The 15,476-nt window shown below is 37.8% G+C and overlaps 1 protein-coding gene across 1 annotated transcript; it reads left to right on the forward strand.

The window, feature by feature from the left end:
• Positions 1-9,561: 9,561 nt before the first annotated feature.
• On the forward strand, positions 9,562-11,570 carry LOC145131393 (glutathione S-transferase DHAR2-like). The gene is made up of 6 exons (XM_079066082.1): positions 9,562-9,760; positions 9,868-9,958; positions 10,060-10,203; positions 10,751-10,868; positions 10,970-11,110; positions 11,270-11,570. Exons 1-6 carry the CDS (start codon positions 9,703-9,705, stop codon positions 11,354-11,356), a joined length of 639 nt encoding a protein of 212 aa, XP_078922208.1. The 5' UTR covers positions 9,562-9,702; the 3' UTR covers positions 11,357-11,570.
• The last annotated feature ends 3,906 nt before the right edge of the window (positions 11,571-15,476 follow it).

The following is a 15,476-nucleotide window of genomic DNA, read 5'->3' on the forward strand; positions in this document are numbered from 1 at the left end:
TCTCCCCAAACTACCACATACCGTACACATAACATGCAACTAGGAGATTCGGGCCCCGCCCACACTCCGCTGTCTAGGAGATTCGGTCCCCGCCCACACTCCGCTGTCTAGGAGATTCGGTCCCCGCCCACACTCCACTGTCTAGGAGATTCGGGCCCCGCCCACACTCCTCTGTCTAGGAGATTCGGGCCCAGCCCACACTCCGCTGTGTAACATGCATACAAGTATCACACAGACAGCAAGTATATCTATTCCTATCAAGCAGTTACATAACTATACTCAAATAATACTATGAGATTCGGGCCCCGCCCACTCTCGGCTACTATGAGATTTGGGCCCCGCCCACACTCAGCTACTATCATATCACATATACGGGCCGACCTTGGTGTCGTAGACCCGTTCCTACTGAAGGAACTCACCTCGCAAGGCTGACTGCTGAAATCTCGAGTGAGGAATCTCTGATGGCTGCTCCCACGACTCTCCGGCTATCATTATCACAATAACTGTAACACCGTAAATTTCAAACCAAAATTTTCATTTAAAACACAACAAACCACATGTCATATTTTCTCAAAATCACAAATATCAAATTTTCAACACATTTCAAAATTTGTTTATCACAACTCCAGGATCCTCCAAAGACATATCTCCAACTCAGATGTGTGTACAATCAAGCCGACGCCTTCCCGCGATCCTGATAAGAACCTGAAACACATAACACGGTAAGCACGAAGCTTAGTGAGTTCCCCAAAATACCACACATATCTCATTAGCCTCTCATGGCTATAACTCAGATAAGACCCTCCGGTCAATGTGTCTCAGTGGGACCCTCCGGTCCCACAATTCGGGTGGACCCTCCGGTCCTAACTCAATAAAGCTCAGCATAACACACAACATAAATCACAAAGACATAATGCAGGATATCACAATACTCAATATAAGCACATAAGACCCTCCGGTCACACAAATTACCACTCAAGGTATGTATAGTGAGAAGACTCACCTCGCATGTAGGTGAGCAGGTAACCTCGCGCTCGGTTCTCGAACTAGCCTCCGCCTAACACAAAGGATGAATATGTCTAATTAATACTCTTTTCACGACTCGAGTAACCGAAGGCTACTCTTTCTCTCTCTAACTCTTTGAAGTGGATAAAAGACCATTTTACCCCTCCGTGGTCTCTATTACTCATGTTGACCAAAACCTCAAAGTCAACAAAAGTCAACTCGAGTCAATAGTCCATGTTTGACCCGACTCGTCGAGTGCACTCCTGCGATTTGTCGAGTCCCCTCCTATCCTCAGAAGTCTCAAAAGTCCGGCTCAACTCGTCGAGTTGACCCCCAACTCGCCGAGTTATCGCACAATCAATCCATCGGGACAAACCCTCGCCGACTCGTCGAGTCAATTCATGGACTCGGCGAGTCCCTTTGATCTGATTTCTCATTCAGACGGTTTAAGGCAGATCTATCACTCCAACCACTAGATCTACTATTCTAAGGCTCGAATAGCATGTAAAGCTGCAAGCTTTACGTTCATGCATGGCATATAAGGCTCATAATGCCAAAACATGCTCTAATAAGGGCTAGATGTACAAGAGCTTGCTTCCAACTCAATAAAGCTCGGGTTTCTGGACTCACAAGGCCACTCATAGTCCAGATCTGAGGTCCCAACCTCAAACCATACACAAATCACTCCATGACACAAGATAAATGGAAGAAAGCCCTAAAAGTTCCCTTAAAACAAGATCGCATAAGGAAATGATCAAGTTAGTATCTTTTTACCTCCAACTGAAGCAGAACTCTGAAGAATCTCTGGATCCAAAGCCTTCTCTTGATCCAAGCCAAGATGCTCTCCAAATCCCCTCTCAAAATTGCACAAGAACACCCAATTTACCCACTCTCTCTTTTACAATGGATGGAACTGATCTAGGGTTTCCCACAGGGCTCTCTAGAGATAAGGGAGGCAAAAATAAGGGCTTAAGGCCATTTAAATAGGGCACAAGTCCGGAAAATTAGGGTTTTCTCTGCCCAGCGCCTACTCGGCGAGTCCCTCCCCTGACTCGTCGAGTCCACTCATTAAATCCACGCGGGCAATCTCGACTCGACTCGGCGAGTTGGACCCTTAACTTGTCGAGTCTCTTCTTCAACCTCAAGGTTAACATATACAATAATATCCCTGAAAATCTGGATGTTACAATAACACTTAGTCAAAATCTGATAATTCTCCTTAGGGTAAAATGGCCATTTTACCCCTGGTCAAAGTAAACGCTTCGGTCAAAGTCAACCTTTTGGTTGACGAAACTCGTCGAGTTGCTCCATCAACTCGTCGAGTCCTAGAACCTGAATTCACGATCTTACCGAATCAACTCGTCGAGTCCCTTCACCGACTTGTCGAGTTCAACCTTTAGCTAAAAACGGGACAAACCAACTCAACTCATTAAGTCCCTCTATGGAATCGCCGAGTTCCTCTGTCTGATTGAGCCATCTCAATGGATTAAGCTCCTTCCCTTCAGATCCAAGCTCTAAACTTCATCTACACACTGAGAATACACTTTTAAGGGTAAAGTTTCCAACTTTACCCACTTTTAGCCCTTCTTAATGGGTTTAGCTCAAACCCTAACTCTCTAGAACATAGATCTTGGTCCACAAACCATAATACCCTAAACCAAAGCACACTATACTAGATCTAGGCTTTGAACATCAGCTGGACACGTAAAGTTCCTAGCTTTCCTTCCAAGCATGGCCTCTTAGGGCTAAAAGGCCATATTAATGCTTATAAGCTTGCATGGGGCTTCCATGGCTATAAAGTTTGCACCTTTATGCCATGGAACCCCTCCTAGATCCCATATATGAAGTATAAGTCACTTGGGATGTCCAAATCCCAAAGCCCAAAGTTCTTGCACCAAAACCCTCATAAAAAGGAAGTAAATAGATCTAATAACTAAATGATCAACTTAGAGACTTGATTACCATAAAGTGATGCGGATGGAAGGTAATCCCTGGATCTACTATCTTCTCCTTGAACCTTCTAGCCCCTTCTTCTTCTTCTTCTTCTAGCTTCAAGAACACACCAAAACACTCAAGAATGGCTCACAACTCACAAGACACTCTAGGGTTTTGTGGATTAGGGTTTAGAACTTGGAGGCTGGTAATGAGGCCAAAAGGTGGGGATTAAGATGAATAAATACGGTGCAAAACCCCAAAATTAGGATTCCACTCTGACAGACCTACTCACCGAGTCGAGGGATCTCGACTTGTCGAGTAGGTGGCTGAAATCCCGCATCAAGACGCAATTCTACTCGACGAGTCTGGGGCTTACAACTCATCGAGTAGCTTTATAAAAATGAATAATTTGTAAAATTAAAGCATACCAGAAATCGGGCGTTACAGAATGAGCGATTTTGAGTGAAACGTGCTGTTGATACTGCTACTGCCCAAAGATATTGAGGCAAATTTGCATAGGTGAGCATAATCCTTTCTGCTTCGCATAGAGACTTGTTTCTCTTTTTGACAACACCATTTTGTTGTGGTGTGTAAGGAGAAGAAAAATTATGCGTAATCCCTAGATCGGCCAAAAATGAATCAAGAACTTGATTCTTGAATTCTGAGCCATTATCACTTTTGATCTTCCAGATTTTCTTTCTCAGACCGAGCTCAATATTTTTTATGAAAGCAATCATCACTTGGGCAGTTTCAGACTTCTGACGAAGAAAGTAAACCCAAGTGAACCTTGAAAAATCATCGACAATGACCAAGATGTACCTCTTCTTATTGAGAGTCTCAAGAGTTGAAGGTCCACAAAGGTCAATATGAAGAAGTTACACCAGTTCGATGATTTTGGAATCAATCACGATGGGATGACCTTGACGGTGTTGTTTTCCTTGTTCACAAGCTGCACATAACGAATCATTATCAAATTTTAAATAGGAAGACCACGTACAAGATCATGTGAAACCAATTTGTTAAGATTTTTGAAGTTCAGATGGGAGAGTCTTCGATGCCACAACTAGGATAGTTCAGATGAAGCCTTCGAAAGTAAGCAAACAGAGGGAACACCAATGATTGGTTTGATGTCGAGTGTGAACATATCACCTTTCCTCTTAGACTTAAGCAATACTTTTTTTCTCTTTGTTCGACATGACACTACTTTCCTCATCAAATGCCACTTGATTACTAGTTCCCACAACAAGTTGTGAAACACTTATCAAGTTGTGTTGAAGACCTTCGACGCATGCCACTCGATTTACTATAAACTTTCCATTCGTAACCTTCCCATAACCTTTAACCTTACACTTGTGGCTATTTTCGAACTTCACAACTCCAACATTTTCCAAACTTCTATAATCACGTAGATTTTCCTTCCGACCTGTCATATGATGAGAGCAACTACTGTCGATTTACCAGTGTTCATTGTATTGCTCGTCACACAGTACCTACGATAAATTAAAGAATTTAGGTCACAAAGGCTTTTTGGGTCCTTGGTTATTAGAGTTAAATGCATTGTGAAAAGAAGATCCTAACACCCAACTTTGAACCTTTGATTTCAAACTCTCAATCAAGTCAACCTCTACAAACTTAGGTATCGAAATGAAATCATTCATTGGTTTAGGTTCAACACCAACTTTCCCTTTTCAGCAGCAGTTCGCTTCACCTCAACTTTTGCTTTAGGAACTTCTTTCCATTTTCGAACTGAAGGATTCGATTCCTTTGATGAAGGAACTCCTAGTTTGTGACTCGTTCAAGTAGCTTTCGTAAGCATACCTGATTTCCTCTTGAGGAAACTTTCCAGATTGGTATGGCTTCCCTTTGCCTTGAGCCAATGATTGATATTCTTCATTTCAGTTTTCCCTTTGACAAATGAAGCTTTGACTTTCTGCTTCAAATTAGGATTTAGAAAGTGAGGTTGTTTTGGTTTAAATGGTTTGTTTCTCTTTCCTTTAACTTCCAGGTTTTCGAAATCTCTTTTTGGAAATGATGATTTTGCATGGGTTTGATATCGATTTTGAAAAAGTTTGTTATAACCGACAGATATACGATTAACAACTTGTTGTCCATTCAAAAACCTTCCTTGACCGTGAGATTTATGAACATGTCTTTGTTCGTTAGGTTAAAAACCATTTCTTTGAAAATTGTTTTGTAAAAACCTTGCATTTTGACGATTACGAACAAAATTCCTTTGTTGTTGAACAATCAGTGTTCGAATTGGTTTTTGAACTTTTGAAAAATCATTTTGTTTTTAAGCTGGTTTTTTTTCTGATCAAAAGACTTATTTTGTGAAAAAGTCTTAACTTATTCAGTCGATTTCTGTTCAGACGATTTTTGTGAAAAAACTTTTTGTTTCTTAAAAGACGTGATATTTTTCCAACAAACCTTGTTTCGTGCTTTTGACATCGAAATTCCTTCTTCGTTTGATACTTTTTGAATTTGTTAATTGAAAATTTGTGCTTTTGTCTTTTGATTATGAGAAACTGGTTCAATTGGTTGTTTATCAACATTTTCTTTTTCTTTTTTAACTTCCTAAATTCGTTTTGGTTTTTGCCTTTGAAAAGTGGATGAGTTCTTGTTTAGGGTATTTTCAACCGTGCTTTGGTTTGAGAGAAACCCTTCTTTCGTAACTCCTTTATTGTTATAATCAACAATTTTGTTGATTTCAGGATTCACTTTGTCTCCATTTCCTGTAGTGACAAACACCTGATTTGGAAATACCAAATCATCAGTGCATTTGAAGGACGAATATACGACTGAGTTCGATTCAATATAATGAGGACCTTTTTCCTTCATCACTTTTTCAAATTTCTCTAATTCCTCATAAACTTGATCAACAACGACTCTGGGAATGGTTGTTTCGTCCTCATCACTATCATTGTCATAGTCTTTGACTTCCACATAATCATAGTCATGAGCTTTTGAAGTTGAGGGTTGGTCAGTGTTAACCTTTTCCAATGAATCATTGCAAATTTCTTTACCCTTGCCCATTGAAATGACATTAATGACAGATAACTGAGAACAGTCAACAGTTTCCTCCTCCTCAATCTCACTGATATTGTTAGAATCATCTTCGATATCATCAAAATTGTGTTAAGAGTCAAATGTCGAATTCTCAGTCTTTTTCAAAATTTTGATTTGTTCGGTCTTAGTCAAGGTCTCATTCACAATATGTAACAAATCATTAGCATCTAAACATTCATCTATTTTAACAATACCATATGCATAAGAATCATTTGGGACTTTGTCAATTTTAGAGATCTTTTTCTCACAATCATAGGATGTCGAATCTACTTTCTCCATTTCGAATACCAATAATTTTCTATATTGTTCCTTACTAATATAAGAGGAATGATGAAAATATGTTAGTTTTGTTGGATTTGGTGTCTAAGCCCATAACTATAACTAGGATGTACTTGACCCGATTGTAGCATGGTCCTTTTGGGTTGCCTTCACCAGTGCAATTTGATAGGATGGACTTTTGAAAATAAGGTTATTTGTGATTTATTAATATATTACAAGTATAATATATTAATATGAAGTCATATTATTTAATTAGTATTGATAAAGAATTAATTTGGAATTAATTTTATGATCAAAAGAGACTAATTAAATATATGGGGATTGATTGTGTAAATCAATCATTCTAATAGTGGGATAATGATCCATGGTTATTTAGGATGGGCTAAACCAATGAGATAATCCATGGATAGTCCATGAAGGTTAACCCATGGATCCTAAGTAATATGAAAGGTCATTAGGGTTTACAAAGTGTAACCCTAGCATTTGCCACACTATAAATAGAACCCCCTATAGCCAAAATCGGTGACACCATAAGCCACAAAATTCTTGAAGAGTGATATTGATTTTGTGCAAGTAACTTATTCTCTCAAGCCTCCTCTTGAATATTGGTGTTTGTGAACCATTAGAGGCATCACACTTGAGGTGCTCAAGCTTTCAAAGGTCAAGAACTACAAGTCCTTCTAAGAGGTAAGTCATCTAACTAGTTGTGTTGTTCGTTTGACAATTTGTATGCTAGTTAGGAGAATGATTTGGAAGAATTGAAAATGCATGTATAATTAGAGAAAATATAGATCCAAAGCATGTACGGTTGCATGTGCATCATAGGAGTGTTATAGTGCTCAAAACCCAACAAGTTTAGCATACAATCGTTTTGCACTATTGCAATAAATGTCAGCTCTAACATTATCCCTATCTAGAGAAATATTTTTTAATTGCAATTCAAGATTATCTACTCTACTCCTCTTTGTCTACATACGTTTCTGGGTTTCTAGCAACAATGATTTCGATTTTTCAGCATCGCTACTAACAGAAATAAGCATGTCATTAACATAAGATAGAGTATCATCGAAGTAAGCTAAAACAACATCATATGAACTGAAAGGAATATCAAAGGATTCTAGAAGAGAACGTACATTCGAAGTCATTGGAGATTTTTATGCTCCAGTCGAAACAAAGCAATAGACTGTTACTTTCTCTTCCTGAGAACTTCCTTCCTTAAACCTCGCATACATAGCACCGTGTGTGGGGTTCCTCATCTCCTCATCATCTGATCCAGACGACCAGATTTGATAGGTACCATCCCCATCACCACTTCCCCTCATAACGAGTGACATTCCCTTTGTCCTTGCTCTTACTTCCTCTAGCCTTTCGACATAGTAGGCTTTATCCTTCACTCTTTCTTTCTTCTCCTCTCTTTTCCTCAACATACAATCAACTGCCAAATGGTTCGCACCATTGCAGTAATTGCAATCAAAACTAGAATCTCCTTTTAGTTTCTTCTCCGCCTTCTCACTAGTAATCTTACTCTCCTTCTTCTCAACCTTCGACTCATATCTAATACTCTTCCCAGATGATGAATTTCCTTTGAAATCATTGTTTCCTTTGAAATTCGGATTGAATGGCTTCTTAAAGAACTTCTTAATTTTGTTGTTCGAATAATAAGTCACAACTTCATCTTACGAATTCATAAGAAAACCCTCATCACCAGAACCATCAATCTCAGCAGACTCGACTTCAGACTCTTTTCTTGACACCTTCGAAACCAATGCAAGAGGGCCACCCATATTCATTTTTCCCTCTTCAGCAATTTCGTTGATCTCATTCTCCTGAGGTTTTAGAACATTATAGAGATGTCCCAACGAGTAGTTATCGAAGATTTGTTGGGTCTTGATCATCAAACTAATGTTTCTCCATTCCTTTCGAAGCCCCATTAAGAAGGTGAGATTGTACTCGAGAGTAGAACGTATGACTCCATAACGATTGCATTTGAAGATCAACTCGTTTAGACGATCGTAATACAGTTCAATTGTTTCACCATCCTTTTGCTTGATTTCACCCAATTCAAGTAGACACTGCTTAACATAACTTTTCTTTGTCTTCTCGCTTCCCTGATACTTTACTTTCAATGTATCCCAAATTTCTTTTGCTGATTTGCAACCTCGAACATAATTGTAAACCACCGGTGGAAGAGCACCATGAAGTTCACGCATACACCTTTTATCATTCGCTTTCTGTTTGTCAGCTTGCACACCAACATCATCAGAGGAACCAATTGTTCCGACTTGTTCTAGCCTTCCTGGACGATAGTCTCCACTGGTAATACAGCGCCAAAGATCTTCATCAATCCCATTGAGATAATCTTCCATTCTATCCGCCCATTGCTCGTAATATTCAGGAATTATCATCGAAATTTTGGTAGAAGAACCGAGAAGATGAGAGAAACTAGTCATAGTATTCATGTTAAAGTTCGCCATTGATGTACAGACTGAAATGATGAAAAGCTTCAGAAAATGGAATCTAACAAATGATTCTTAAAGAAAAAGATCAGAGAACACTCGATTTGTCAAACAAAACGCAAAATCGAATCAAATCAATTGATTAGATCAGGTTTTCTAAATCAAAAGTGCAGAAAATTTCTGAATCGAAAATAGCGACTCAAAACTTTTGAAAACACGAGAAAACCAGAAAACAATTGAAAGAATCCTGCTCTGATACCAAATGTAGTTTGTATGAATCGAGTGTTAAGAACGAAATCAGAGTACATATTGAATTAAGAACACAAAAGTTTTGGCTCTTTGATTGCTTCTGAATGAGTATAAGAGTTTGAAAGAATAAAGTTCACAAAAGTTTGAAAGAATAAAGTTCACAAAAGTTCACCAAGTTACCCTCACTCCTATACCTACCCCTATTTATAGGAAGTAAAAGAAACATACAAAAAAAATACATAAGGACTAGAAAGGTAAGTTTCGAACTCTAACCAGTGCCTTATGTAATACATACATTTGAATACAAAATTTTCATTTGAAGTATATTTGTCTTTTTTAATCAATGATACTTGTTACCACACCTCAAAATCGAACATAATGCCAAAGTGTGTACATTTTAATTTCAGACGAGTTATTCGATTTAATTGCTGACCACTAACACAATTGGTAAAAAACGAATCGTTTGCTCGCTGTTCTATTCTAGAAATAGGGAATCCGTTTTCTATTTTATCGGTTTCGCTTTTTGGTATGTAAATGAATCTTTCTTCCGTTACGCTACGGAGCATGTGAAACATCCCTTCATCGGGTTGTAGGTTGTGACACGTATGAGCTCCAAGTCCTGTATTAATACGGACACAATTTCGTCTTGATTCATAGAATTCACTAGAAGAAAGTATCGTCTCTCTGAGCGAATCAAAAAGTTTCAGCTCTAATGGCGATTGAGATCTGTTGCAAAGCTGCTACCGGTGCCCCTGATGTTCTTGGAGACTGTAATTCATTTTCTCTTTCCCACAGTTTATTATGTAGAACATGATTCCCTTTATACACATTTCTTGAAATTTCACCTTCGATCTTTTTGGGTTTTTGTTTGATTTAGGTCCATTTTGCCAAAGGGTTCTCTTGACTCTGGAAGAGAAGAAACTCACCTACACAACTCATCTTATTAATCTGGACAGCAAACCCGAATGGTGATGATGATTCTAGTGAATCTTGAAAATACCCACGAAAAATGTGGTTTTTTTAATTAATTCGTGGGGTTTTAAAAGATGATCTTTTTGTGGTTCTTTAGGTTTCTTGAAGTGAACCCAGATGGGAAAGTTCCGTTGATAAAGTTCGATGACAAATGGATTTCTGATTCTGATGTTATTGTGGGTCTGATTGAAGAGAAGTTCCCTGAACCTTCACTTTCTCCTCCCCCTGAACTCGCCTCTGTGTAATTCTCTCTATCTCTCTGTGTTTGTGTCTACATATTAGTCCAAAAATGCAAAACGAACGCTAATGGAAATGCTAAACACCTAGGTTTTTGTATCTGTACTTTTATAATCTGTCGATAATTGTGTAGATACTTCTAGCAAACTGTGTAGAGGGAAAAGATAGATCATTTCTTCCTTAGTTTATTTGATCAACAAAAACCGAATTTGGATTGCTGAATACAGACAAATCAGTCAAATAAGTATAATAATATATAAATCAATGGAGTTATTTTTTTTTTCCTTTCAATTCTCCATTATGTTGAAGTCAAGCACTTGTTTATTAGGTGACACTTGCAGTATTTTATTTTAAGGGTACTTCGTCATTGAGATTAGTTGTACGTTGACTATAGTCGTCCTATTGAATTTCTCTAGTCAAATTCACCATTCATGATATTGTCAATTAATTCATAATCATAATCCTCATAAACAACTACAAAAGTCGAATTGACCATTGCTCAATCTATTATATAGTTGCATCATTTATAGACTTGTTATGTGGAATTTTAGGGGATCGAAGATATTCCCAAAGTTTGTGACATTCTTAAAGAGCAAGGATGCCAATGATGGAACAGAGCAAGCTCTGCTTGATGAATTGAAGTCATTGGAAGAACACCTCAAGAATCATGTAAGATTTATAAAAAAAATTTAGATGATTGTTTGTTTTTTCTGTTACAATTTTTATTTTGTTAGAATGATGAGTAAGTTGCAAGTTGAATATGTTATTAGGGGCCTTATGTGAATGGAGAAAAGATCACAGCCGTTGATTTGAGTTTGGCACCAAAGCTTTACCACCTTGAGGTGACTCTTGCTCATTTCAAGAAGTGGACTGTTCCTGAAAGTTTGACTCATGTGCATAACTACACGAAGGTATGTTACTTTTTTTCAAAATTCAGATATACACAAAAGGTTTATATATATATATATATATATATATATATATATATATATATATATATATATATATATATATATATATTTTATTTTAAAAGTTCTGTGCATAAAAATTTATGATTTATTTTGGTGCAGTCTTTGTTTGCCCGGGAGTCGTTTGAGAAAACCAAAGCTGCTAAAGAATATGTGATTGCTGGATGGGCACCAAAGGTTAACGCATGAAGCAATTCCAGACTCTAGCTTTAGTGACTCCAATTCTGCAATTATGTTACTGGATATATTATATTAAAAACCTATGGTTTGTGATGCTATTGGGTCTAATGAGTAAAATTAAACTTTTTCCTTGAAACAAATATGGTATTCAAAGTATATCAAAGTGTTTACAACATGCTGCATGAGTTGTTTTATTCAAGAAAATATTGGATCATTGCCTTAATTATTGGGTTTTGTTTTAGTATAAAATATATTAATTATTTAGGAATTTGGAAGAAGTTTGGTAGTATGCCAAATGCGCGAATGCATTATTTAAAGTATCAAAAATTGGCTTTGCATTGGCATTACGAATGCCATTAATTTTTTATGTTTACAACAAGAAACTACAAACAAAAGTTGCAGGGTATGCAATCCCCAATCTGAGTCTTTGTGTATTGTAGTTACGTTTTGATTAAACAAGGGAAGTTGGGTCCGGTACTCGGGTTAAATGGCGAGAAGATTAAATCAAATTATGATAGTTTTATAATAACCATAATTACATCTCAATGAAATTCTAAGTGTCTTTTCCTTAAAGATATTGTTATGCAAGGCATAAAGAGAAAAGAAGAGAGAAATAAATATGACACAGAATTAATGAGAGGAGAAATATGACACATAATTAATGTGGTTCGATCCATGTGGGTAGGATATGGAGATATCTTATTCACCATGTAATACTGTGGTTCGATCCATGTGGGTAGGAGATATCTTATTCACCATGTAATACTCTCTTATATGTTACATTAGGAATCTTGCAGCCATAACCCTAGTAGATATTGTGATGTATCAATACAAGATGATTTTTTTAAATAAGAGAACATGGTTGTGCCATAAAACCGTTCGAATTTCCATACACATCAAAGTAACATGTCTAACAACGCTACCTTAACTCTAATTGTCATCAATCACCAAACCATATCCTTCTTGTTACACTGCTATAAACGACTCACCTCTTTCGAACATTTACCAAGTCTAAGCATAATTTGAACTTATCTATATAGGTAACGCCTTAGTCAACATATATCTTTTGGGTTCTCTTCAATAGTTTTCTCTCTAGCTTCTTCAAGAACATCACAAATGAAGTTTAGCCTGACGTCATTATGCTTTGTATTATCAATGATATACCAGATATAGTTGATTCTTTGTTGGACTCAACCCATTTTGACTGTCACAATACAAAGTGTGTCTCTCTACCTTCAACATAAGACTTTGAACGGAACCTGTGTAGCCATATTCACTCCTTCATCCCTTCAGTCCTTGACATGTACTTTGCCTTAGTTGTGGATAAGGAAATTGTGGGTTGTAATGTTGCCTTCCAACAAATTAGAAATATGAATAAGGTAAAGATATAAAATGTTTGTGATCGTCTCTTCACCAAGTCATCACCATGATCCGAGTCTGCTTAGCCAACCAAACCATCACTATATATACTAGAACCATGAGTCAGACAAATATTTATCGTTCCTTCCAAGTATCACGTGATCTGCTTGATTGCTTCATAGTGATCCTTTTCCAAACTACTCATAAACCTACTTACCATATATTAACTGTGTGAGGCAGATCGAGTCTAGTACAAATCATAACATGCATGAGACTTCCAACAACACTCTGAATCCGAAACTTTGGTCATGTAAAATTTCTATTTATCTATAGTTGGTATAGTCAAGTTTAAAGTGTGCTGCTAAATGAGTACAAGCCCCACTGATCTATATGGAATGATTGTAAGACTTTATCAATGTATTTTTTGTTGAAGAACGTAACCTACCTACTTTCCTTTCCCTCTAGATCTCTCGGCTTGATGTTTTGTTTGCCGCACCCAAGTCCTTCATATGAAGCTCACCTTTCAATAAAGTTGTCAAGGCATTAAATTCAACTATATAACAGCAAATATTGGAATTAACATGTTATCTATAATAACAAATATTGGAATCATCAAAAAGTTTCTTTGATTAGATACAATTATCTGACTGGTTTCAAACATAGCCATGAGATATCATAAATGAAATAAAACTTTTGTACCATGTACTCGTTGTTTCAAACCATAAAGAGATTTCTTCAACGAGTATACATGATCTTCCTTGTAGTCAAGAAACCATTAGATATGACTTATGAGACATATAAATATCCTCTTCTAGATTACCATGTAAGAATGATGTTTTTACATCCAACGACTCAAGCTTTACACTAAATGCACTCACCATGGGCAGTAGTACTCGAATCGTTTTGTGCTTCACAACAGGAGAAAAAACTTCATGATAGTTGATCTTTTTCTTTTGTGAAACCCACTTGCCACCAACCTTGTTGATTCAACTATGGGAATCCCTTCTTTTTCTTTTAAAGGCTCATCAACATCGTGTTGGTTTTACTTCATTTGGTAATGGTATTAGATCCAAGGTTTTTGTTGAATGTGAAGCCATTGGGTTAGTCAAAAGAAGTGGCAGGAAACAAGGACTCTCATGTGAACATGGAAAAATTGTTACGGCTGCAGAATTTCAACAATGGTGGCCTTATCAATTTCACATGTATGTGAATGGAAGAAAAAGCTTACGACTCAAAATATTATAAATAGGCTTCTTCCTTTCATTTGTAAAACTTGTATCTAGTGTAACACAGAAAGAGTGCAAATTAGCACCAAGAAATGTAAATTCCTAGTTACCGGTGGACGTAGGTCAGAGAAGGACCGAACCACGTTAAATCTCTCATGTTCATCCTTGTGTTCTTGTTTTTCGTGAGCTGTGTGTGTGTTTAGAGTCGGGTGTTAAGTGTCTCGATCCTAACAAGTGGTATCAGAGCAAGGTTTTAGCTCCAGAAGGTGATTTTCAGTTTTTGGTCGAAATTTTTTTTCATCAAAAACGATTTTGGTGTATACCGTTGGAAAGGTCTCGTTTCGAAGATTCCGAAAATATTTTTTTCTGAATTTTTTGACCACCGGAAGACGTCCAAATCGCCGGTCAAAGGTTTGCCGGAATATTGATCGGGAAAACCAGTTCGCCGGAGAAGACGACACTTTAGCACCAGACACTGTAGCAGTCCGCCGGAGAAGACGACACTGTAGCAGGACTGTAGCACGACGTCAGCAGTGATGTCAGCAGACACTGTAGCAGACACTGTAGCAGATTTGAAAAATTGCAGTTTAGCCCCTGAACTTTCAGAAAATTGCAGTTTAGCCCCTGAACTTTCAGAAAATTGCAGTTTAGCCCCTGAACTTTCAGAAAATTGCAGTTTAGCCCCTAATCTTTCAGAAAATGGCAGAAAGTAGTAAGCTTCAGATTGAGAAGTTTGATGGGAAAGATTTTGGTTGGTGGAAGATGCAAATTGAAGATTTGCTCGTACAGAAAGACTTGGACGCAGTTTTAGGTGAAAAACCGGAGGCGATCACACAAGCAAACTGGGAGACTTTGGATAAGAAGGCCAAGGCATTTATTATACTGACTTTGTCAAAGGATGTTGCCTTCAACATTTTGAAGGAGACCTCGGCAAAGGGAATCATGGAGGCATTGTCTAATATGTACGAGAAGCCGTCGGCAGCAAATAAAGTCTTCCTGATTCGGGAACTAGTCAACACGAGGATGAGGGAAGGAAGTTCAGTTACAGTACACATCAACAATTTGAACTCGATTTTATCCAGACTTGGGTCAGTGGGAATAAAATTTGAGGACGAAGTTCAAGCTTTACTACTGTTATCATCATTACCTGACAGTTGGTCCGGAACAGTTACAGCCGTTACTAGTTCCGCAGGATCGAAAGAGCTCACTTTTGAGGGAATTCGGGATTTAATTCTAGGCGAAAACGTCAGACGAAGAAATTCCGGGGAATCATCAAGTGAACAATTGAATGCGGTCAGAGGTAGAAGAAATAACAGAGGTAGTGGAAGCGGGAACAGGAGAAGGAGTCAGTCGAGGACTCGAAATGATGTGACTTGTTGGAACTGTAAAGAGGTTGGACATTTCAGGAATCAATGTCCAAAAGACAAGAAAGAAGTTAACGTTGCAGTAGACCATTCAGATGATGATGTTTTGATCTGTAGTGTGGAGAGCAATGTGGATTCCTGGGTTATGGATTCGGGTGCTTCATTTCACGCTACCCACAG

Source organism: Lactuca virosa, chromosome 8 (genome assembly GCF_052849685.1).
Source record: "Lactuca virosa cultivar CGN04683 chromosome 8, Lactuca_virosa_CGN04683_v6, whole genome shotgun sequence".
Lineage (NCBI taxonomy): Eukaryota > Viridiplantae > Streptophyta > Magnoliopsida > Asterales > Asteraceae > Lactuca > Lactuca virosa.

Bases quoted from the DNA above. Each gene is read 5' to 3' on its own strand.
- LOC145131393 (XM_079066082.1), top strand. From the start codon at position 9,703: ATGGCGATTGAGATCTGTTGCAAAGCTGCTACCGGTGCCCCTGATGTT. The intron at 9,959-10,059 runs GTGATGATGATT...GTGGTTCTTTAG, and splicing joins CTGGACAGCAAACCCGAATG to GTTTCTTGAAGTGAACCCAG. The intron at 10,204-10,750 runs GTAATTCTCTCT...GTGGAATTTTAG, and splicing joins CCCCCTGAACTCGCCTCTGT to GGGATCGAAGATATTCCCAA.